Source organism: Cheilinus undulatus, linkage group 5 (genome assembly GCF_018320785.1).
Source record: "Cheilinus undulatus linkage group 5, ASM1832078v1, whole genome shotgun sequence".
Classification (NCBI taxonomy): domain Eukaryota; kingdom Metazoa; phylum Chordata; class Actinopteri; order Labriformes; family Labridae; genus Cheilinus; species Cheilinus undulatus.
Window position 1 is genome coordinate 32,877,965 of NC_054869.1, and position 21,615 is coordinate 32,899,579.

Genomic DNA, 21,615 nt, shown 5'->3' on the forward strand with positions numbered 1-21,615 from the left:
TCATTCTTCGTGTGGCATGCATAAAAATTTCACTAATGTAACCTTATAAGGACTTAATCTTTTCATCACCTATCCTGCTGCAGTGGTGTCAGGCATTAAGCATTACTGAAAATAACAACATTTGTGTTTAGTAGATTATTTCTTTGTTGTAACAATGCTTCTTGGCAATCTACTTAGCCTGTTTATTTTCCTTTTAAATGTTGCCACATTTGTAAGGATCATGCATTAGTGGGATTAGCGGCAGAGCTGAGTATGTGAGTCGTGCCCATAAAAAATGTGCAAAATCTTCTCTGCCAATGCCAGACGGCTTATTCTGCTGTTGCTACTGACTCTTGTTTTGAGCTTCTTGCACCCCCAGGTGCTGACAATCAGGTGCCTGATTGGCAACTGTTTTGTTCAGCAATGAGCCCCGATTCTGCCTACAACAGTTTGATCATAGAGTCTAGGTGTGGAGAGGACGTAAAGAACCCTATGCTGAACACTGCACCAATAGAGTAACATCTTTTGGTGGAGGCAGTGTGATGGGGTGGGGCAGCATCTCCCTCACTGGAAAAACAAGGCTTGTCATCATTGGAGGCAAACTCAATACAGAGAGATATCTAGATGAGATTCTGAAACCAGTGGAAATCCCTAATCTCCACAGTCCGGGATCAAACTCTATCCTCCAAGATGGCAATGCCCGCCCCCACAGAGCGGGGTTTATCCCCAGAATTTGGGAGTGGAGAGGATGGAATGGCCTGTCAGCAGTCCTGACCTCACCACCACTGAACTCTTGTGGGATCAGCTTGGGCGTGCTGTTTGTGCCAGAGGTCAATCACATTGGCTGAATTGCAACAAATGCTGGTTGAAGAATGGGATGCCATCCCACAGCAGTGTGTGACCAGCATGAGGTGCCAGGCTGTTGTGGCTGTGTACAATACCAAGGCTCCTGTTTGTTAAATGAATAAAATGTTACATTGTGAATAAGTCGTGTTTCTTCAGACTTCATCCAATCCACCAAACAAGGGTCAATGGCAGAACAAGTTGTTTGGCATTGGCAGAGAAGATTTTAGAGTTTTTCATAGTCATACTCAGCTCTGCTGCTCATCCCACAAAAGCATGATCCCTACAAATGTGCCATCATTTAAAAGGGAAATATATAGGCTTCCCAACGGTATAAAATGTATTGCCAAGAAGCACTGTTACAACAAAGAAATCATCTACCAAACATTAACTTCCTTGCTTTTTGTCTTAAGTTTATTTAGAAATAATTTATCTTCATGCTAACAGAGTCATTAACTTATGTAGGTCATGTTAAGGCATCAATATCAATGTCATTCTCTTTAATACCATGCTTAAAACTCAAAACAGGAGCTAAACGCTGGTGTTTGTAGCCTGAGCTAAAACTATGATTGCCTGGAGTTATAAACAGTGGTTTGCTCTCTCTACCTGTAGCCATTTCTAGTCTTTAGAGAGCATTGGGCAGGAGGAAATGATTTTTAATGTACCATAAAATCTGCATTACTGATATCATTGGAGGTTTTAATTATGCCATTTAGCACTACATTCAGCCCTAAGAAAGAAGTTAGAGGATGAGAGGTGTCTGTTAGGCCAGAAAAGGCTGATCCTGGTCCTGAAAAACAAGATGGTGCACAGGCTTTGGCTTCAGAAATCAACACAGAAGATTCAAAGAAGTTACTAGTATTAAGGTCTGAAAGGACTGCTATTTTTGACCGTATTATATCTGCTGGTACTGGAGATGATAAAAGTCAGTTTAGCTAGTGGATACTGTGGTGCATTTCCAATAAGTGGTCCGTTTCTTTTCAGTACAGTTTGGCGTGGTTTGATAGTTAATGGATCTTGCTTGTGGCTCCGAAGCCAATGTCCACCCAGGCTCACTCAAAGCGATGGGAATTCTGGCTCTATTAGGAAATCCGAATAATTTTCCTCAGTTCTGTGGTAAGAGCCAATCTTTTGGCTCCTAGACGTCTCTGTTTGATTACCTTCATGGCTTTTTATGTTCATTAAACAATAACAAAAATGGAAAAAAAAAGGAAACAAGCTCTAACACAGGAGCCGCTTCCTGTTCTTTTAGAACCCGCATGTTGCGAACAACACATCGCTACAGCTCAAATCTTGTCGTCTTAGATTGAGCTGTCATTCAGTCTCCTCTTTAGGCGTCAGATTGGTACACGTGGTACCTGATTAGTGCCAAAAAATTAGGACAATACGGATCAGTTATTTTGGTAGTTTACCCAACATTTGACAGTGGAAACTCAAATAATTGTGTACAGCACCTCAGTGAACTAAACCAGACCTCTTAGTTGAAACACAGATTTAGAAGCTGTAATGTCAACTACTTAACTAGAAAATAAAGGCTGCTATCTAGATGCAGATATGTTCTTTTATATAAGGTGCAATACATTTTCAAAGCTATTAAATGGTTTTTTTTAATTTATCAAAAATAAAGTGTCATGGCAAACACTAAAAAGAAGAGATGCTCCTCAAGTGAATAATCCTTTTTCAGGATTTGCAAGACATGTTTGTGCAGAAAACTTATTAGACCTCAATGCTTAAGAGGCTACTGTCATTTTTTTTCTGTGAATTTGATTTTGCTTTCCTGCTGAATTTTAATAATAACTAACCAAGCATAGAGGCAATTAAATTCCCCAGGAGAATCCTTTAGAAACAGCTTTCAGTGATCAAACTCACAGCTGCAGTGAAATCGTGTTGTGTTGGTGCTGAAGTGGAACAAAAGCCTGCGCACATACAGACTCACACATACAAACACTACAGCTCTCCAGGACCAGAGCTAGTTAGGCCATACTCAGTCTACAGTACATGCTAGGTTCCTACATCAGAAACCTAAGAGATAAGTTACAACAGAAACAGACAGGACACAAAGGAGGAATAAAAAAGAGGGCCAGAGACCGTCACCTTCGCTGCAAACTCATCAACCTGGAAAAGAACCCAAAGACATGACCCCGAGTGACCTCACATGTCTACAGGTGAATATTTAAGGACATGAGGATGACCAGAGGGAGTTACACTTTACTAACATCACTGCACAAAACCTATTAGTCAACATTCTTGTCTTTGTGACTCATTTTACAATACCTGCAGAGATACCACTCACTATTGTCCACCTCTCTCCTGCAAGGAAAAGGGTCTAAAGGAAATAATCTAAGAGATTTCAATTTTATTAAAGTTGAAGAACTATAAAAATTCACAATTATTTAATAAAATGACTTATTTATTCCCTAAAACACACAGACTATAGATTAACAATGAAGCACAGAAGTTTTATAAAGTGCTCTTATTGACTACTAACCTTCGTGAGGTACTCTCTCATGACCTGGATGAAGTATGGCATGGCGAAGTCCATGATGTTGTGCCTCCAGGCCAACTCCAGCACCACGTCAGGGTGCAGCAGGTCATAGGAGGCGAACAGGCAGGCGGCGAAGCACTCCTTCCTGCCCTCCTCCAGGAACCACTGAAGTAGAGTCTCTGCAAGCTCTGCATCCTTAGACTCTGCAGCATACAGCATTGCATCCTGGGAAAAGTACATTGTATTAAACTGACTTATCAACAGAAACATGAAAGTCTTAATACAAGTCTGAGAAGCTGGGCAAAGGTACAGAAATATCATCACATTACAAAAACAAACAGTGCCCTCTACAAGCAGGAGAGAATTACATGTAAGAGCTCTGTTTAATTGAAATATGGGCATTAAAGTTCTTTTTCCTTACCTTGTAGAGTTTGTCTGTCTTGCAGAGCTCCACACTCTGTCTCCAGCGGTTGTTACCTTTGTACAGGTAAGCAGCAATACGTCTGAACTCAATCAGTTCATGTTTCTCTAACCTCTGAGCCAGACTGATGGTGTCAAAGTTATCATAGGCATCAATGGATGCTCTCAGACCCTGAAGATAGCATACATAATGATATAACTTTAAATCATAGAGCAGAGAGTGAGGCAAACACTACATACACAAGGACAGGGGCTCTAACTGGTCTTCAGCAGTGCCCTCTAGTGGTTACACGAGTTTTGTACAGTTACACTGACAAATAGAAATACAGCTTATAAAAGTTAAATAAATAAATAAATATTGTCAAAACTTTTTGAGGAAATATTAACCCATGAAATAAATTCCAACTACACATTTATGCACAAATCTTTCTAATGAAAGTTTCCTTCTAGGATAGTTGAATTTGATATTTAAATACCATGTATGTAAGCATAAAAAATACCGAACAACCATGTAATTATTACTACAGAATCTTTCAGTCAAAATTTTCTTCAAAACCACCAGAAAACAACTCAACATGTTTAAAACTGAACAGTTACTATTATGTAGATTGTGCTACGATGAAGAAACAATCCATTTATTTCTAATTTTCTGTGCTAAAATAATACAAACAGAATATCACAACAAAAACGTCCCTTAAATATTGTTTAAATGAAAAATCGAACAGTAACTTGGAAGTTTTCAGTGCTATTAAATGATAAATATCAGTGACAGACCTGGAAGTCTTCCTCCTCTGTCAGCAGGTTGTTGAGAGCTTCATTGACAGATTTGTTGTTGTGACTTTGGACAGACCTTAGGTAAGGCTTGACCAACTTCAGCTGGTCCACCTGGTTCAGGAAATGAAAGCAAATCAGGTCAAGTGGACAACTAAATCCTGCATTGACTGCTGACATGAAAAGAAAACCAAATCACTGACAAATCATTGACTTTCAGAGGTCAAGCTGGAGTTTTGGTTACCTTGCTGAAAAAGTTGACGGCTCGGCTATGGTCCAGACGCGGGGACAGGATGGTCAGCAGGTCGTTCAGTAGGAGCGGTTTGTATTCCAGGTAGAAAGTGAGAGATTTATAGTACAGCTCCACATTCGCAACCTGATGAAAAAACAAACAGATGAAATTGAGACAACAGGTAAAAATGTTAAAAAAAAGGGAATAAACAGTTCAGTTATGATTCTGCTTACCTTGGGAATGATATCTTTGAACAGGCCTTCTTTCCATGCATCTGTTGGATGAGACATCATCGTGAGGACGGCGTTGTCATACTCTTCATATTTATCATAAAGGAAAACCAGTTCAGCCCATAGATGAGACTGCTCTGCTGCACGGAGGACCTGGGAAACACAGAGACCAGAGCGTGGATGTCATTAGGCCCTTTTTGGCTTCCCAATGCTTTCTTATCCCATGTTTAAAGCAATCATACAGGCTTTCTTTAAACATGGGACATTAGGGAAAAATATTATTTGTAATAACAAAATAGCACTCATACTGTCCAGCATAATCTTTATGATGGTGATAACTCACCTGAAAAGCTCATCCTCAGAATGATATTAAGGAGAAAGAGACCATGATGTTTTTTTCTTTAATAGTTTAAAGATTTTCTTTTATTTAATGGCTGTTAATTTGAATACTGTTGTAATTGTATTTTGCCATGTAATATTATGCTGCTCGTTAAATAAAGCGGTGGGTAAAAATGTGTGTTTATGTCCGTCAGCACAGTGTGCGTAACAACCACTCCACTGCAGGCTTGCAGAAGAAACAAACACCAGGGAGAAAAGGGAAGGCTGTCCAATGAAGAAACACAACATGTAGAGTATTCTCAGAGTAGAAACTACCTCTTTACGTGACATCTCCTGTTTGTTTACATTTACAGATATCCTGGTGGCTGGGGTTTGCAGTTAGACCGGTGGTGTTTTCACGCTCTGCTCACAGAAAAGTATACATCATCCCAGTCTTGGTATAAGCATCATCTGCGCATACGTGATGATTACATTCCAGCAGTGTCGACAGACTTTTTTTCCATGATGCAAACTAGACTAAGACTAACAAAAATAGACCTGTGATGACTAAAACTGATTAAAAGTAAGTTTAATTACTGTCAAAATGACTAAAACTCCACTAAAATGTAATGTACATTTTGTCTGACATTCAGCATCCCTGATATTTCTCCATTGTGGGTAAATCTGTCAAAATACAATGTATCCAAGTTTTTTAAGAAAATTGATAGTTTAATTTTGGAATTTATTTGGGACCAGAAACCCCCTAGACTGCGTATGGACTTCTTACAAAGACCCAAGTCTTCTAGAGGGATGGCCTTGTCAAATTTTAGGTTTTATTACTAGGCTACAAACCTCAGGACTGTACAACACTGGATCAGATCTGATACTCTTCACCCCTACCCCTCTTGGTTACTATGGAGTCCCTCTCCTCGAAACCCAAGTGACTGAAATCTTTGGTACACTCCCCCATCAACAGCCCATTCTCCCCCTATGTTAAAAATACTATGGTTAAAACTACCGTGAGGATTTGGAACCAATTTAGGCGGGATTTTGGTCAAGAATAACTTTTTCCGATACCTACAAGCTCGTAATTGTGCTTACAAAACGTACACCCAATTTCCAAACCTGCCTGCCGATACAATCTTAGATACTTTCTTTACTCAACTTGAAAAAATTCAATAAACATTAAAAGGATCCTCTCATAAATTCAGAGAGGTGTGGGGCCCCTTCCTTGTTTATGCAGAAAAGATGATTTTCCCCACTTGTTCCTGAATAAGATCCTGCTCTGTCCTGCTGCTGGCCTCTGTTTGTCAATTAAGCCTCTCATTATTGTATTGATGTAATTATTTCTTTATTGTATCCTTTTGTCTTCCCTCTTCTACTCTGCTTTAAGGACTGAGATTATTATACCCACTGACATGGCCATGATCCACAGTATGACCGGACTGACCACCCCGTTCCAATGTTGCTTGCTTTTGTTTGTTGATGCGAACCCTTCAACACTGTCATTTATAAGAACTGTGAACTGATTACCTCTTTGTGTACAAAATTTAATAAACAAAACTGTGAAAAAATATATATAATGTATCTATAGCTATTCTGCCTCCCAGCTGTAGAAAACAGGGCCCCCAGGTTTGGCAGAGTGCAAAGAACACACTACCATGATTTGATACCAGAAATTTGATTAAATCACAATATAGCCTGTCGCAATTATCAAATTGCAGAAGGTGCAATATTTCTTTGACGTCAAATCTGTGTCAAAATAGCAATTTTAAATATTTTTTTGAGAATTACAAAAACCTGTCAATGCACCAATTTTAAATACGATTTCAAATCATCATAATCAGATATTTTTAAAGACTTTTTCAGCCTTTGTTTAGGAATAAAAGAGAGTTAAGGAACAATGGCATATCAAATCGCAATACTGGAGAAAAAGTTTGCAATTAGATTATTTTCCAAAATCGTTCAGCCCTAATTTATACACACATTTTTGTGAGCATCATCCTGTTACGTCATTGTGACACAATGACCGATAATGCCAACTAGTGGTGAAATTAGCAAGCACAGTGGTTTTGAAAAGCAACTTAGACCTTAAAGGAAATTTTCAAATAAAAACCTTGTGTTACTCAGCAGTCACATATAAAATATGTCCTTAAAAAAACAACATAAGAAAAAATAAATAGAGATTGGACTATTTATTATCACAATTACAATTATAAGAAAACTTATCATCAGTAGATTATTTAAACCTTTGTTTCTCTTTTATATGTATTCAATAATAATGTTTTAATAAATGCATATTTGTTTTTCTTTTAAAAGCAATTTTTTAGGGCTGTCAGAATTCATGTTTTTTATTTACAATAAATCACATAATATTTGTAGTGGACCATTATTATCCTCCTATCCTTTTATGAAATTTCAAAATTCCACTATTTTCCATTTAAAACTGTTTTAAGGAGACACTGATGTCCTTTTCCAGCAGGACCTGGCACATGCCCACAGTGAAGCAAAACTACCAGAAACTGGTTTGCTGACCATGGTATTACTGTGTTTGACAGGGAAAGATTAAAACTTTTTATGATCTACAAACACACTGAATTTAATTTATTTTTTTTTTAATTTAATTTCTATTATTTTTTTAGTCTTATTGTTTTGAAATTGAAACTGATATACTTATTTTTAAAGAGCCTCCTAATAAAGTGTGATTGAATGTTGGTTTTATTTAACTGGTTGTTCTGGAATGACTTTTTTCCTTTTAAAAATGCCCATCCTTTAACAAACTTTAAAACAAAAAGCAAAACAGACATGTAAGCAAAGTGACAGGGTGTTGTTTTTTCTATTTTGGTTTGATTTGATTGGCCATTTTGAGAATGGATTCCGGAATCCTGATGATGTCATAAGAGCACACGAACAAAGGTCTGAAAGGGCATTCCGGAACTCTTTACTGTCTGTATATAGGCATTCACCCTCAGAGGACTTGCAGACAAACAGCTCCTGCAGTAACTGAGAACACGTTGTTACATTTGAGTTCATCCCTGCAAGTTTTGTATTTTTGTACTAAGACACCGTCTTTTCTTTAAAAAAAAGAACAAAAAAAAAAAACAAAAATGGATGATATCGGATTTGGTGAATTTTGCATCCTGGAAAGTACAAGCTCTTGTGGGTCACAAAAAGGAAATTTCAATATAATGTACTGGGAACCAGAAGAGAGTGGGGGAGAGATATTGGAGGAGATTGAGGAGGATATACCCGAAGAGATTGAGGAGGATATACCCGAAGAGATTGAGGAGGATATACCCGAAGAGGTTGAGGAGGATATACCCGAAGAGATTGAGGAGGATATACCCGAAGAGGTTGAGGAGGATATACCCGAGGAGATTGAGGAGGATATACCCGAAGAGATTGAGGAGGATATACCCGAAGAGGTTGAGGAGGATATACCCGAGGAGATTGAGGAGGATATACCCGAAGAGATTGAGGAGGATATACCCGAAGAGATTGAGGAGGATATACCCGAAGAGATTGAGGAGGATATACCCGAAGAGATTGAGGAGGATATACCCGAAGAGGTTGAGGAGGATATACCCGAAGAGATTGAGGAGGATATACCCGAAGAGATTGAGGAGGATATACCAGAGGACTCTGACAAGGTGAGATCTGCCAGAACTGTGAGCTCTGCGAGAGCCGTGAGATCTCTGAAATCTGAAAAACCAGAGACTTCATCGAGATCTAAGAGATCCCAGAGTTCAGTGAGATCGGACTCTTTAGAGAGATCTTGGAGGTCCAAGAGATCAGAAAGACCAGAAAACCTGGAGAGTCAGAAAACATCTGGGAAAAGACATGAAAGTCATAAGAGGTCTGATAAATACTCTGATCTCCAAGATGAGCTGATCAGAAAGAAAAGAGCTATCGCAGCTCTTGAAGAAGACTTGAGGAGAGAGAAAAGTGCTAGATCTGATTTGAAAAAAGCACTGGAGAGGGAGAGAAAGGAGAAAGAAGCCCTAAAAAAGACTCTTCAGGAGGAGCGCCATATTGAAGCTGACCTCTGGGGTCAAACTGAGCTTTTAAAAAGAAAAGTGGATGATCTTAAAAAGTCTCAGAGAGAGCTGAAGCGCTCCAATGAAAAACTGTCCAGCAAAATCGGTGAAATGTCCTCAAAACTTAGAGAAAAAAATGAGGAAATTGAGACTCTTAAAAGCAGAGACCAGGCTCAAGAGATCTCTAAACTATCCGCTGAGCTGGAGGAGAAAAAGAAAGTGATCGAGAGGCTCCCAAAGGATCTGGAGGCGTCCCATGATCTGCAAATGGAATCAGAAGAGCATAAGAAACTGAGCTGTGATGAAAACAAGGATCTGAGAAAGCGCCTTGATGAGCAGCTGGAGAAAATTTTGCAGAGAGACAGAGAAATCAGCTCCTTGACCACGGATAATCAAAGTCTTGCAGCTAAAGTTGAAGGCAATGAGCTGATAATCTCCTCTCTGCAGGAGAAAGTTAACAAGTGGGCTGCAAACATCAGAGAACAACAGGCAAAACGCTGTTCACTCTGGAAGGACTATGAAGCCACTGCCTCCAAGCTGCAGAAAGACAAAGACGATCTGACAGACAAAAACCAGGAGCAGAAGTTTGAGATCAGTAAGCTGCAGAGTAAACTCAAGGCTGCCCAGAGTGCACACAAACAGCTTCTAGATGAAAAAGACAGCTGGAGATCTGAGCTGGCAGCAGAGAAGGCTAGGTATGCTATGGCATATGCAATTGTTCAGAAGCAACAGGCACAGCTCACTGAGAAGACCCTGGCTTTAGGAAAATGCGAGTCTGAAGTCAAAACTCTGATATTCCAGCTGGGAGAAGCCTCTGGATCCTCAGAGTGTCTCAAGAACGACTTGCAGACGTTAAAGAGAGAGAATGCAGATATCAAGGCCAAGCTCCAGGAAGCAGAGAGACAGTGTAACAGACTCAACTGTATGTACCAGGGTCTCTCTGGGCGCTTTACAGTGAAGAAGTCTGCCACTGCTGAGCACGAAGCTCATCAGGTGGGGAGCATAACCAGGATTGCAGAACTTGAAGATGCACTCGGTGAAGAAAAGATGAAAACTTCTGTGCTGCAGCAAAGAGTTGATCAAGTCACCTCTGCTCTTATCAAAGAACGGTTCACTAGTGGGAAGTATCGAGATGAGCTGAAGGAAGCCTTGAAAAGGCAAAGGGAGATCCTGGAGGAGAAGCAGACATTGCCTGTAGCTCTCAAGAGAGCTGAGGGAAGCTTCTCCAACATTCAGTGCAGAAACCTCAACGGCACCGAGTTCAGGCTCAACCTGCATAGTTGAACACTGGATACGACCACAGAGGCTCTGCAAGGAGAACCCATACACCAGCCATCCCCAAATATATATATATATATATATATATATATATATATATATATATGCGAACAGCCACAAAATTTTAATCGTGTCAAAAAAAAAAAAAAAGAAATCCATGTCCGGCCCTGGGCTTGCTGTCCTTGAAATATTTTGGCCCCCGGGAAAAAGTAATTGGGGAACCCTGGTCTAAACACTGCCTTGCAATTTAAGGTGAAGAGGACTAACGTTTCAACGCACGCTGTGTCTTCATCAGAGTCAAAACGATTTGTTTGCATGTCCTCTAAATCTGCAGACTCTAGGCTTTCCACTTCACCCTCTCCTGTCCTTGGTGTCAATATTAGGACGTCCTCAGGTCTTAGACTCAGGTGTCAGACCTCAGATAAAAAGCATCAGGTCTCAGGAAAACAGTCAGAAGATATATACACCTAGATGGGTGAATTGTAAAATTTTTACTAAATGCATTAATTTATATGTTGTCCAACATCTTTCCCATGAACTCACCCCAACATAGACTTTTAAAACCAACTCATAAACTCAATTGCAGGGGGTTTTAAAAAGGGAAAGCCTCCTGAAAGCATAGAAAAGGATAGACAGAGGGTCTTCCACATAAAGAAGGGATAAAAGAGAGTGAGCCAGATACAAATTCCTGCACTACAGCTAATAACAAATAAGTTAATGGAGGTTTTTAAGGTGTAATAGAAAAAAATTGGCATAGTATATGTGCACAAATTACCTGCAACCCTTGGGGCTAAGCCCCCCAATCTTTTAATCCTAGTGATGTCCCTGGACCAAAAAATAATGGCAAAGATGAACAGATTTCAAGTTTAGACTCTCTGTAGTCACAATGAAACTTATAAAGCTTCATTTGCTTTTATTCAGGGACATGAGTTTGGGGCAAAACTTGACATATTTGCATTTATTTACGTAAACCCTTCTTAACTTTTATAGTTCTTTCCATTTAGGCAGGAAGAACACCTCTCTACAACTTTTTTTACAACTAAAAACCATTAAGATAATAACTGAAACAGTCTGCTGTAAAAACACAACAAGCCAGTAAACCTTTGACAACGTAACAATGTGGGAAAAAATAGAGAATAAGTGTTTTCCCCCTCCTGATAAATTACTTTACTAGATTCGAACTAAAAGAAGGTCTTATCATCACAAAACATTAAAAAACATATCAGTACAGGATATGCTACAGAACAAAGAAAAAAGTCTAAAAGTGCAAAGTTTTCCTCCAGGGTGCTGATAAAAAGCAAAAATCTTTAGAAAGTAATAAATCAAGGAGTTGCACTGACTTAAGTATTACAATAGACCGGACAATTTTCAAACACAGACAGAGAGAGATGTTCTACCTTAGGGATGTTGACTCTGGACCAGAAGAGCTCCAGGTGCTCCCGCATTTTCTGAGGTTTGAACTTTGAGTAGAGGATGGCGAGCTCGGTGAACATCCCCATGTGAGCGCGCTCAAGACCAAGTGCGGCCTCCAGCAGAGCGATGAGCTCCTCGAAGTAGCCGCGGTCCTGATAGTAGCTTATCAGGTCTTCTAGCTCGTCGGCGTGGATCACTATGTGAAGGCCGCAGATCTGAGCAAGACGGAACTCCTCGCCATCCACACATGCAAAACACACCTGATGGGAGGGAGAGAGGAAAGACACCATGAAGAAAGATAAAATAGTCCAGGCTTTCATTTACTGACAACAGGCTAAATCCCAGCACCACCCTGAAGTTAGCCTCTGTTGCTCCTGCTCTTGTTACTCAAAGTGATTTCAATCATGCACCTTAAAGATGTGCATCTTTTGAGGATGATGAGATTTCAAGCTTGTTTGTTGGTCTTTTGTCTGAATAAGCCCTGGAGCTACTGTTGAACCCTAATCACACTGAGATTAAGTCAGTTATAATCCCTTGATTTCAAGCTGAACTAAATACATGAGTTAAATGAATAAATGAGCCTCTATATTGTACAAGACAGAAAAATTTAATTTTGTCCTCTCCAACCAAAACAAATTTTACCACTTTAAGTGGTAGCGAGTCTATGTATTCGTCTCGATTTGCATGCCACACCATTGCTCGAATTGTCCTTGATATCTCTCAGAAAACTTCTTGGGTGTACTGGTTTGAAACTGGTTTCAAGAGAACATCACAAATATGTACCCATTTTTCCATAAAATGGGGGCGGCAGTAGCTCAGTCTGGAAGGACTTGGGCTGGGAATCAGAGGGTCGCCAGTACAAGTCCCGGTCAGACCATATCTGGACCTTGGTTTGGTAGCTGGAGAGGTGCCAGATCATATCCTGAGTATTGTCAAAGTGCCCTTGAGCAAGGCACCAAACCCCCAACAGCTCACAGCAGCGCCTCAACAAGAGCAGCAAGGCCATCACTCTGACATCTCTCCATTAGTGGATGTCCATGGGGATCCTGTTTGTGCATGTGTATTTCAGCTATGAATTTCCCTTCAGGGATTAATAAAGTATGACTTAACTTAAAATCTAAACATGTTTGTGTTTCACTTCAATTTGTCCCCATCCTCATTAATGTGCTATTACGTCACTTTCCCTGTGTAACACACAGAGGAGGCGGCCTTCGCTCTCAAACACACCCTAAAAGATGGAAACTGAAAAGCCCCGCTCATGACTCTAGTTTTTCTTTATAACTGTGAGAGAAAGTGGCAGAGCTGTAAAACAACTGGACTATTTTGAAAAAACACCCAAAAGGAAACCTATTTAGATGTGATGATACACCTGCTCCATGATCCCTGATTAAGGTTAAGTCTCTTTAAAGCACTTCTCCATGCTCATACTAAACAAGATAACACAGGACTCTATTCACTCTCCTCAAAGAAAGGCATAAAAAGTCCTAAAATTACATCTAAAAAAAATTTAATTATCTTAACCAGCATTTTAGCTTACACCTTGAATTAATGCCCACGTACTTCCCCAGGCATTGCTGTTTCATTCCCTGCAAAGTCTAATGTATGTGATTTCCCTGTAGTATTGAAAGGTAGATGTTTCCATTAATGGTATAAAAAATTACAAGCTTGTACCTCACAGTTATTCCACACATCACACTCATGCAGCAGAATGATTACAGAAAAATTATCTTTTCTAAAACGTTCACTGTCCTGTTACACCAGCTCTGGGTAAGTCCTCGAGTAAAGTCCACACCAAACCATGATTAAATCATGATTAAACTTAGTTTGGGACTTAAGTTGTGTCATCGTCTGGTGACACAAGATTCATCCTAACCATCAGAGCATCATGTCCAAACTAAGCTAAATATTACTGCAGAAATTATATTTTAACTTGCCTGACAAATCAGTGAAAAGCATGGTGATAGGAATGTATGTGAAATATGACAAAGTCTTACAGCATACTACAGCTAATGCGAAATAACAATAGTGACATCAAGGGGAGAAATCCTGAACTGCAACATTAGGTAAAATAATGTTACTTTATCATAAAACAGATGAATCTATCTGATCTAGCTCATGGAATGCAAAAGTGGGAGTACAAAACAAAGTCATCATCTATTTCTGAAGGATGTAATGCACAGCTGACACCAAAGAGATGGTAATTTCTTCTGCTCCAACTCATCCTCCAATTATCTTACCTTTCAAAACAATGCAAGATAAACATGTTTACAGAGGACTTTTACAGGACTTTACATCTACAAGGAGATGGGTCTAAGAATTAAGTTGTTCCCTCTGCTAAAGTTGCAACTATCTAAGTTTGTGCAACATCTTAAATGTTAGCAGTGCATTAATGATGTTACACTTGGAATAACATTCAAACTAGGCAACGTCTAAACTTGTTTGAATGTGGGTGGTGTTCAAAGTCGTCAGGCCAATTATTTCAGACATTCATTTATCCAAAATCATGCAGAATGGAGATTGAAACCTCTTGACAGTCTGATTAAACTGATAAAACCTAAGAAAGACATCCATTAATCCCTTCTCAAGTGAGTCTAGCTGAACAGAAGCCAGCTTGTTTGTGTGCCAGTTACCTCCTTCCATGTCCGCGTGCTGTTTGCTTTCCTGGCGCTGTCCACAGCTGCCTGGTACTCTCCCAGGTGGACGAGTGTCGATGCAAGGCGAGCAAAGTTGGACACGTTGTTGTACAAGAGTTTGGCTGCTTCATACATTCCCTCTTCATAACATCTGTCCCCCACCTGGAGAAAAAGATTGAACAGACAGATATGCAAATTCCTATAAATATCTAGCAACATGCAAAGAATCCTCTAAACTCTTACCTGCTGAATGTGAGCATTGTTGGGCCCGCTGACAAACTCCTCCAGCTCTGCAAGACGGTTTGTTTTAGCCAAAGCAAAGATCAGCTCCGTCTCTACGTATGACTCTCTCGCTTTCTTTCTGGCCATCTGAAGGAACTTCACCAAGTCTTCCCAGTTATCTGCAAAACATAAACAGCTCCTTTAGTATTAATTTTAATATAGTGAGCAAAACTAGAACAGCTACCTGCTGGTAATATGCCTCAGTAAGATATATAGTTGCAACAGTGAAAGTACTGTGGTGAGTAGAGGAGGGACTGGGTGGTTTTTGTGGTGGTGTGATTGTTAGAAGTCTTTTTTTTTTTTTGACATATCACATCCATAAGCAAAGGATGAACATGAGGCCCAAAACCTTGACCTTTGATCTTCAAAATCAAATCAGTTCATCCTTGGGTTTGATTGGACAAGAGTGCAAAATGTGAAGAAAATCCCTCAAAACTCCTAAAAAAAAAAAAGGCATAAAAAGTAAAGACTGAGTCACACAGCAAGAACAAAAAGGCTTACTGTTCTTGCTGGCTGCATTGACCACCTCCATGTATGCTGAAGGATCGACCGCTTTAATGTATGAGTCGATGGCCTCCTTGACCAGGTCTCTCTGCAGCTGAGCTCTGGCCAACTGGCTCCACACTGCTGGTTCATTACAGCGCTCTGCAAACTCATAGGCACGATCCAAGTTCCCTATGTGCTCGATCAATACCTGGAGAAAGCAGTGGGAGAGACTTGCATTATATTATCTGACATAAAAATATTTTTGAAGTGTTTTCTAGCAATAGGCAGACTAATGAACCAGAGAAGGGATACAATAGAAATAAATGAAGGAGTCTCAATCATCAGCATTTGTCATCTTTTACTTTACAGAAATGACTTCAAATATAGACGCTGTCTATTATTACGACCATAATTTGTTCATTATTGCAACAAAACAAATATAGACATGTCAGGTTAGGCATCAGCAGCTCAGACTGTTGAGGCTTTGAGGGGAACCAGAGGAACAAGCCCTAGTATAAACCAAACTCTGGAAATTGTTTGGGTAATAAAGAGGTGCCAGTTCATTATCTGAGCCCTGCTGAGGCCCACTAAAGCAAGGCACCAAACCTCCAACTGCATCGACCCCCTTCTGTGAGCATCCCCTCACTCTGACATCCCTCCATTAGAGCATGAATCTTGTTTGTGCATGTATGTATCTCTAGACTGTGTGCATCATGCACAATAACAGAATTTAAACACTGAAGTTCCCCCTTGACAGTTAATGTAGTATATAAAATACAATACCATTAAACTAAAATGTTCACTTAGAGCTTCTGCACAACAAAGACTTACTGCCAAGGCTGTTTATCCCATGGCGTAAGCTTCATGCCCCACTTCTGGTTCCCGACCTACCAGCTGAGAACCACTATGTTTAAATAACTGTTGTGAAGCTTGAGCAGTAATACATTTATATTACCTGTATGGCTGAGGTGTTGACATCAAACTTCTTGAAAATGGCAAATGCCTCTTCAAAGAGCTCATTGCTGATGGCGATATTAGCGATGTCTGGGGCATCATAGTTATCTAGTCTGTTAATGTACTCCATCACACGAGTGCGGTCTGCCTTGATGGCTGTCAAAATCAGCAGATTCTGGAGGTTTCTAGGGGTAAATTAAACAGCGTAAGTATGAAAAAGATTCCTTTTTTAAATGCCTTCACTATTATAATAAACGACAGTTACTCTGCTGTACCTGTGCTCACTAAAAACAGAGTTATCCAGTACAATCTTCTCCAGCAGTTCAATCAGCTCATTGGGCAAGTCTGCAGTCATGAAGGCCTTTACTGACACCGACACCTCCTCTGGATCCTGAGTCTCTGACAGGGCTGTCTGCACCACCTAAAATGAGATTAAGTAAGGAAAACAAAGATAAAACAACCACTTATTCATAGTCTACATCTTTTAGGATGATGAGTTGGGTTAGAGCTCACCTGGTCGATGAGCTGTCTTCTGTAAGGGTTGTTTTCTTCCAACACATTCGCCCAAAGCTCTGGATCTTTCCGTCGTACCAGATATCTTGCCTCACTCTTAAATAACGAGTTCTCATTGCAAACCTTGGAGAAAATGTATCATGTTATTTAAGATTGATGCATATGAGATGAATCACGTCTAAATTTCAAACAATAGCGTCTACACACTTTGATGAGCTCCAAGTCACATTGGCCTCTCTCATACGCCACACAGGCCAAGTGGGGGTCTCTCTTCTCACAGTACTTTCCCACCACAGCGCTGTCGTAGAACGGGTTCTCCTTCAGGAAACGCTCAGGCGTGTTGTTGCTGTCAATGTAGATCTTGGCCAGGGCATTGTGGGTAGCTGGCTCCTCACATCCTTCATGGATTCGGGACTCCAGCCATGGCAAGAGAAGTTTTAATCTGGAAATTAAAGAAACACTGACTGCTTTCAGATATCAGTTACATTAAATAACATTCAAAAGAATCTGTCTATTACATGAATTCTGTACTAGAGATTCAGGTTTTTTCTTCAGTGCAACACACAGCTACAAAGCTAGATGGCATCATTGCACATTCAGCGGTCCTTCATTCAAAAGTCCCCCAAGTATTCTTTAGCACAGGTCTTCATGTTCACATTAATGGTTAGACAATGATAACAATCAGGATTTGCCACTTTAGTAGAAGTGGAACTGTTTATTTATATGCAATATTGCAGTATCTCTCAAGTGAAATAGAAATTACTAGTTTATTACAAATATGTACAGTATAACTTTCACCAAGCAGTCTGGACCACTTCTGTTCAGTGGGGTATACAATATTTGCATGTCCACTGTCAAACGTTGTGAAAAGTACTGATCTGTACCCCCTTATTTTTGGCAGCCTTACATTGAGGCACCAAGCATACAGATCAAATGTTAAAGAGTGGAGCTAGACTTACTGCAGTCCATTGACTGTCAAAATAATTTTCACTTTCTCCAAGACAGTGGTAATACTAGACATCCCCAGTCCAGTTTTGTACTAAGGTGAAACTAAGTTTGGTTTTTTTCCTATATAATTCTGAGGGTGGCATGTTGTCATCACTGGGTTTGATGCTAAAATGCGTATTGTGATTGGTGGGGAAAAGGTCAGGAACCCAGTCTATTGTGGTAGTTCTCTGGCAGGAAAAAAAATGAAGTCTCAAAATACCTTAAGTGGAAATCCGACATGGAAAACAGCCGCTTTAATCAATTCATGAGTGTTCCTTTATCAAGCATCATATTCACTGATAAGTACTGATGGGTGGGTTTCTGTAAAATAGGCAACATATAAAGCCTAATGGGATTTTTTAAATACCATGAACAATATCAACTGCCTGTCAAGCTTGCGTTATAATGTAGGTTCCTCCCTGGGGCAGCGCATGCCCACTGGGTCATATGTTTCGTTGCTCTGATATGCCCATAATGAATGTGACAGAGGGAACGCTCGTCCAATCACCCCTCCAAGCTGAGCCAAATGATCTGATCACCTCAGAGAACCTGATTGCTTGCATTTCCACGCAAGCAAGTCAAGATGTAGTGTTCAAAACTGTGACAACTTTAATGGACCAAACCAGACTGCTTGGTGGAAACACACAATTAGATATTCTAAAAGGCAGCAACTGTAATTAATACCTATTGGCTACCTAAAGTGGCAAAAGTCCATTTAATGTGTTGGTGATGTTGGATCCCATACACAAGAGGCTATGAAAGATAAGACAGGCCTTTATCCTTCTGTCTCACCTGTTCCTTTTCTCGACCTCCTCCACCAGCTCATCAGTAGAAAATTGTCCTCTGACCACCATGATGAGGTTCTTAATGACATCCTCGGAGCAGTCTACATCCAGCAGACCTCCTATTACCACAGGTAGACGACTGGGGTTTACCTAAAAAAAAAAAAAAAAAAAAGGACATCACAGAGGCAAATGTCAAAAGTGGTCCCAAATAAAAAGCACTTGGTCCAGTTAATAAATAGATATGTGCAGTGGACTTTATCTTACTTTCTGTACGTAAATTTCAATGTACTTCTGTAGATTATTGCGGTAGAGGTAGAGCACTAGATCATGGACGAAGTCAAAACGGTCGCACACGATGATGAGAGGAAGCTGATCTGTTAGTTTGGCCTCCTTCAAAGGAAAAAATGGGATTTGTTTCCGATTTAGAATATAATATAAAGTAGTATGAAACTTAATATTTGACAGTTTTTTACCTTGAGGAAGTTTTTAACCCTTTCCGGATCGTAACAGTTGCTTTCTCTACAGATCCTCTCCACCTCTTTGATTTGACCTGTTTTACAGGCTGCCTGGATGTACTTAAAGTGAACATCAGGCTCCTGGCTGAAATTCACTATTGAACCGAGGAAGTAAAACAAACCTTGGAAAGAGAAAACAGAATAGACGCAGCATAGCTGTCAGTTCAATAGCTACAGGCTGCAAAAAGCCCCACATATTGCTTATTTCAAAATCGGTTTGCCATATCCAGTGCAAGCAAAGACATGGCCCTACTCATGTGAGATATCTACCTTCATAACTCTTGAAGGATTCAAAGAGCTCCACTAACGCCTGAGTCCCCAGCTGCTCATGATACTTTGACGCCACCTGGACACACAGCTGCAGGTTCTGCCGGATGTTAGCTGACAACATGGCCCTTAAACACTCCAATGAGTCCTCTACTGATAAAGAGCCAAAGAAGTTCACCAGCCACTGGAAGGATGATCAGAATAAGAGAGATGAGGTTAGCAGGGCAAGATGGGAGCAGGAGTATCATTAAAGAAACAAGGAGTTAAAGGTGGTTGCTCCGGTGAGGGCAACATTTACAAGCGTGACCGATCTGCCACAGACGTACCTCAGGGTTGAGCAGATGTGTGTGCACCACAGCTCGTTTGATATCATACAGGTCTGTGTAATGTTCCAGAGCCCTCTGCAGCAGCCCTGCTTTCTCACACAGCTGAGCAACGTGGGCACGGTCATAGTGTGTGAACATCTGGTTCCCCAGGATGGCATCTGCGACCTACAAGTCAAACACATAAAACATGATAGCAATGAAGAAAAGAGAGAATGGTTTCTGGAGACTGAGAAAGGTGTGAAGGCTCACCTGGGGGGCGTGTATGAGGTTCATCTCAAGCAGACGTGTCTGTAGGTGCCCTTCAGCTGGACGGTTGTTCTTTAAAGCATCTAACAGGAAGGATGTGCACTGCTGGATCAGGCTGCCCTCCATAAAAACATCCACTATCTACCAAACGGAAAAGGAAAAAAATCAGATATGAAAAGAGGAAACAACGTAAGAAGAAATTATCTAGGATTTTGAATTTCTACCATCTGTGGACAATAATCAGAGTTAGCATGCAAGTAGGATTAGAGTCGCACACTATGAAAGAGTCATGGGCTCAGTAGCCAGATGTTCCTGCTTCTCATTTTCAGTGACATGTGTGGAGGCTACGATTGAAAACACAGAGTGATGATGTGGCTCTAAGAGGAGGAGGGGGGTCACTGACTCAGTGGATTCCTGGCATTGTTGGCACATCTGGAATAACAAAGATGGAAGCTCCCACACTGTTCACTTTGTGTGTTTGTGTGCATGTCTGATGCATTTTACAAGGAGGGCATGTGGAGGAGCAACACTAAGTCTCTAAGGAGTGAGGGGGTTTATTAGAGTGTGTGACCTGGTTGATGTTGGCCAGCGGCTCCTCATCCTGGACCAGCATCTGTGCGAACTGGAGTCCTTGGTCTGGATTGACCCGCATCACATTTCGCAGCAGAAACACCCAGTCTGGAGTGTAGCCAACCTACAGAAATACAATGTTATGATTAATTTATACAAAAAAAAAATTTATTAACCTTATTGTTAATTAAAAGCTGGTTTTATATTCTATGTTCAATATTTAATCTTTAAAATAATAAACAAGTAAATCAAGTTTTTGTAGGCAACACATTTTTCTGCAATTTTTAGGGGTTTCATTTCTTGTCTGTTTATATTGTTATGTGCTTTGTTTCATACTTAAAATAAAAACGTAATGTCCCTTTGTTGTTGCTAGTTTGATGTGGTCTGAGCAATCATAAGATAAAGAGCCTACCTTTAAAACATGTAAATTCTTTCTGCCCTAATATGATAACTCCACACACTAGCATTAAAAACCAATGTGTTATGTTGTCTAGGGCTGAGGAAGAATGTATACAGTCTTATCAAATTATTTTTGTTCAAATATTGTACTTATGCACTTACATGTTATATCAATGTTTAGCCCCCCTCAAAAAATGTACCTTTTTCAATCCTTTAGATGTTCCTGATGATTTTTAAGAAAGGCCAGTTGGAATTAGTTAGAAGTAATTTAAGCTTAAACTTTAGTGTTTAAGGTTAACTTACTTTATTTTATTTGACTTTAAATTGTTCAAGTATATTTGATGGCAAAGGCCTGAAATGTAATGTTCAAAAGGGCAGCAAGTTTTTCTGATTGAGAATCTAATTTGGAAAAAAATGACTGAAGTTTGATCAGCTGACTGAGATATTGATAGAGAGATAGCATACACAAGAGATACCATACACAAAAGAAAAAAGGTAAAAAAAAATGCAATATAAGTAATACAAACTCAACATAAAGAAAAATGTTCAAAACTACAATAATACCAGGTCATAACTGAGGTACTAATATTTTTTGTTTCATTTCCAGGTGCTGACTGAAAAATGTGCTGAATTAATAAATCCATTT

At 39.9% G+C, this 21,615-nt stretch overlaps 1 protein-coding gene across 5 annotated transcripts in view; it reads right to left on the reverse strand.

Moving 5' to 3' along the window:
* Positions 1–21,615, reverse strand: part of cltcl1 (clathrin, heavy chain-like 1) — a 53,597-nt gene that overhangs the window by 6,595 nt on the left and 25,387 nt on the right. For 2 of the 5 annotated variants that reach the window (XM_041786999.1, XM_041786998.1), the window contains 21 exons: positions 20,572–20,694; positions 20,004–20,141; positions 19,755–19,919; positions 19,432–19,612; positions 19,120–19,283; positions 18,911–19,036; positions 18,654–18,796; positions 17,082–17,316; positions 16,875–16,997; positions 16,637–16,782; positions 16,363–16,546; positions 15,423–15,615; positions 14,883–15,040; positions 14,637–14,801; positions 11,991–12,266; positions 4,964–5,113; positions 4,743–4,874; positions 4,502–4,612; positions 3,729–3,899; positions 3,311–3,532; positions 2,911–2,937 (listed from right to left, as the gene is read on the reverse strand). In XM_041786999.1, coding sequence (XP_041642933.1) covers positions 2,911–2,937; positions 3,311–3,532; positions 3,729–3,899; positions 4,502–4,612; positions 4,743–4,874; positions 4,964–5,113; positions 11,991–12,266; positions 14,637–14,801; positions 14,883–15,040; positions 15,423–15,615; positions 16,363–16,546; positions 16,637–16,782; positions 16,875–16,997; positions 17,082–17,316; positions 18,654–18,796; positions 18,911–19,036; positions 19,120–19,283; positions 19,432–19,612; positions 19,755–19,919; positions 20,004–20,141; positions 20,572–20,694 — 3,333 coding nt within the window. The remainder of the gene's footprint in view (positions 1–2,910; positions 2,938–3,310; positions 3,533–3,728; positions 3,900–4,501; positions 4,613–4,742; positions 4,875–4,963; positions 5,114–11,990; positions 12,267–14,636; positions 14,802–14,882; positions 15,041–15,422; positions 15,616–16,362; positions 16,547–16,636; positions 16,783–16,874; positions 16,998–17,081; positions 17,317–18,653; positions 18,797–18,910; positions 19,037–19,119; positions 19,284–19,431; positions 19,613–19,754; positions 19,920–20,003; positions 20,142–20,571; positions 20,695–21,615) is intronic. The other 3 variants (XM_041787001.1, XM_041787002.1, XM_041787000.1) reach the window with 2 other exon arrangements.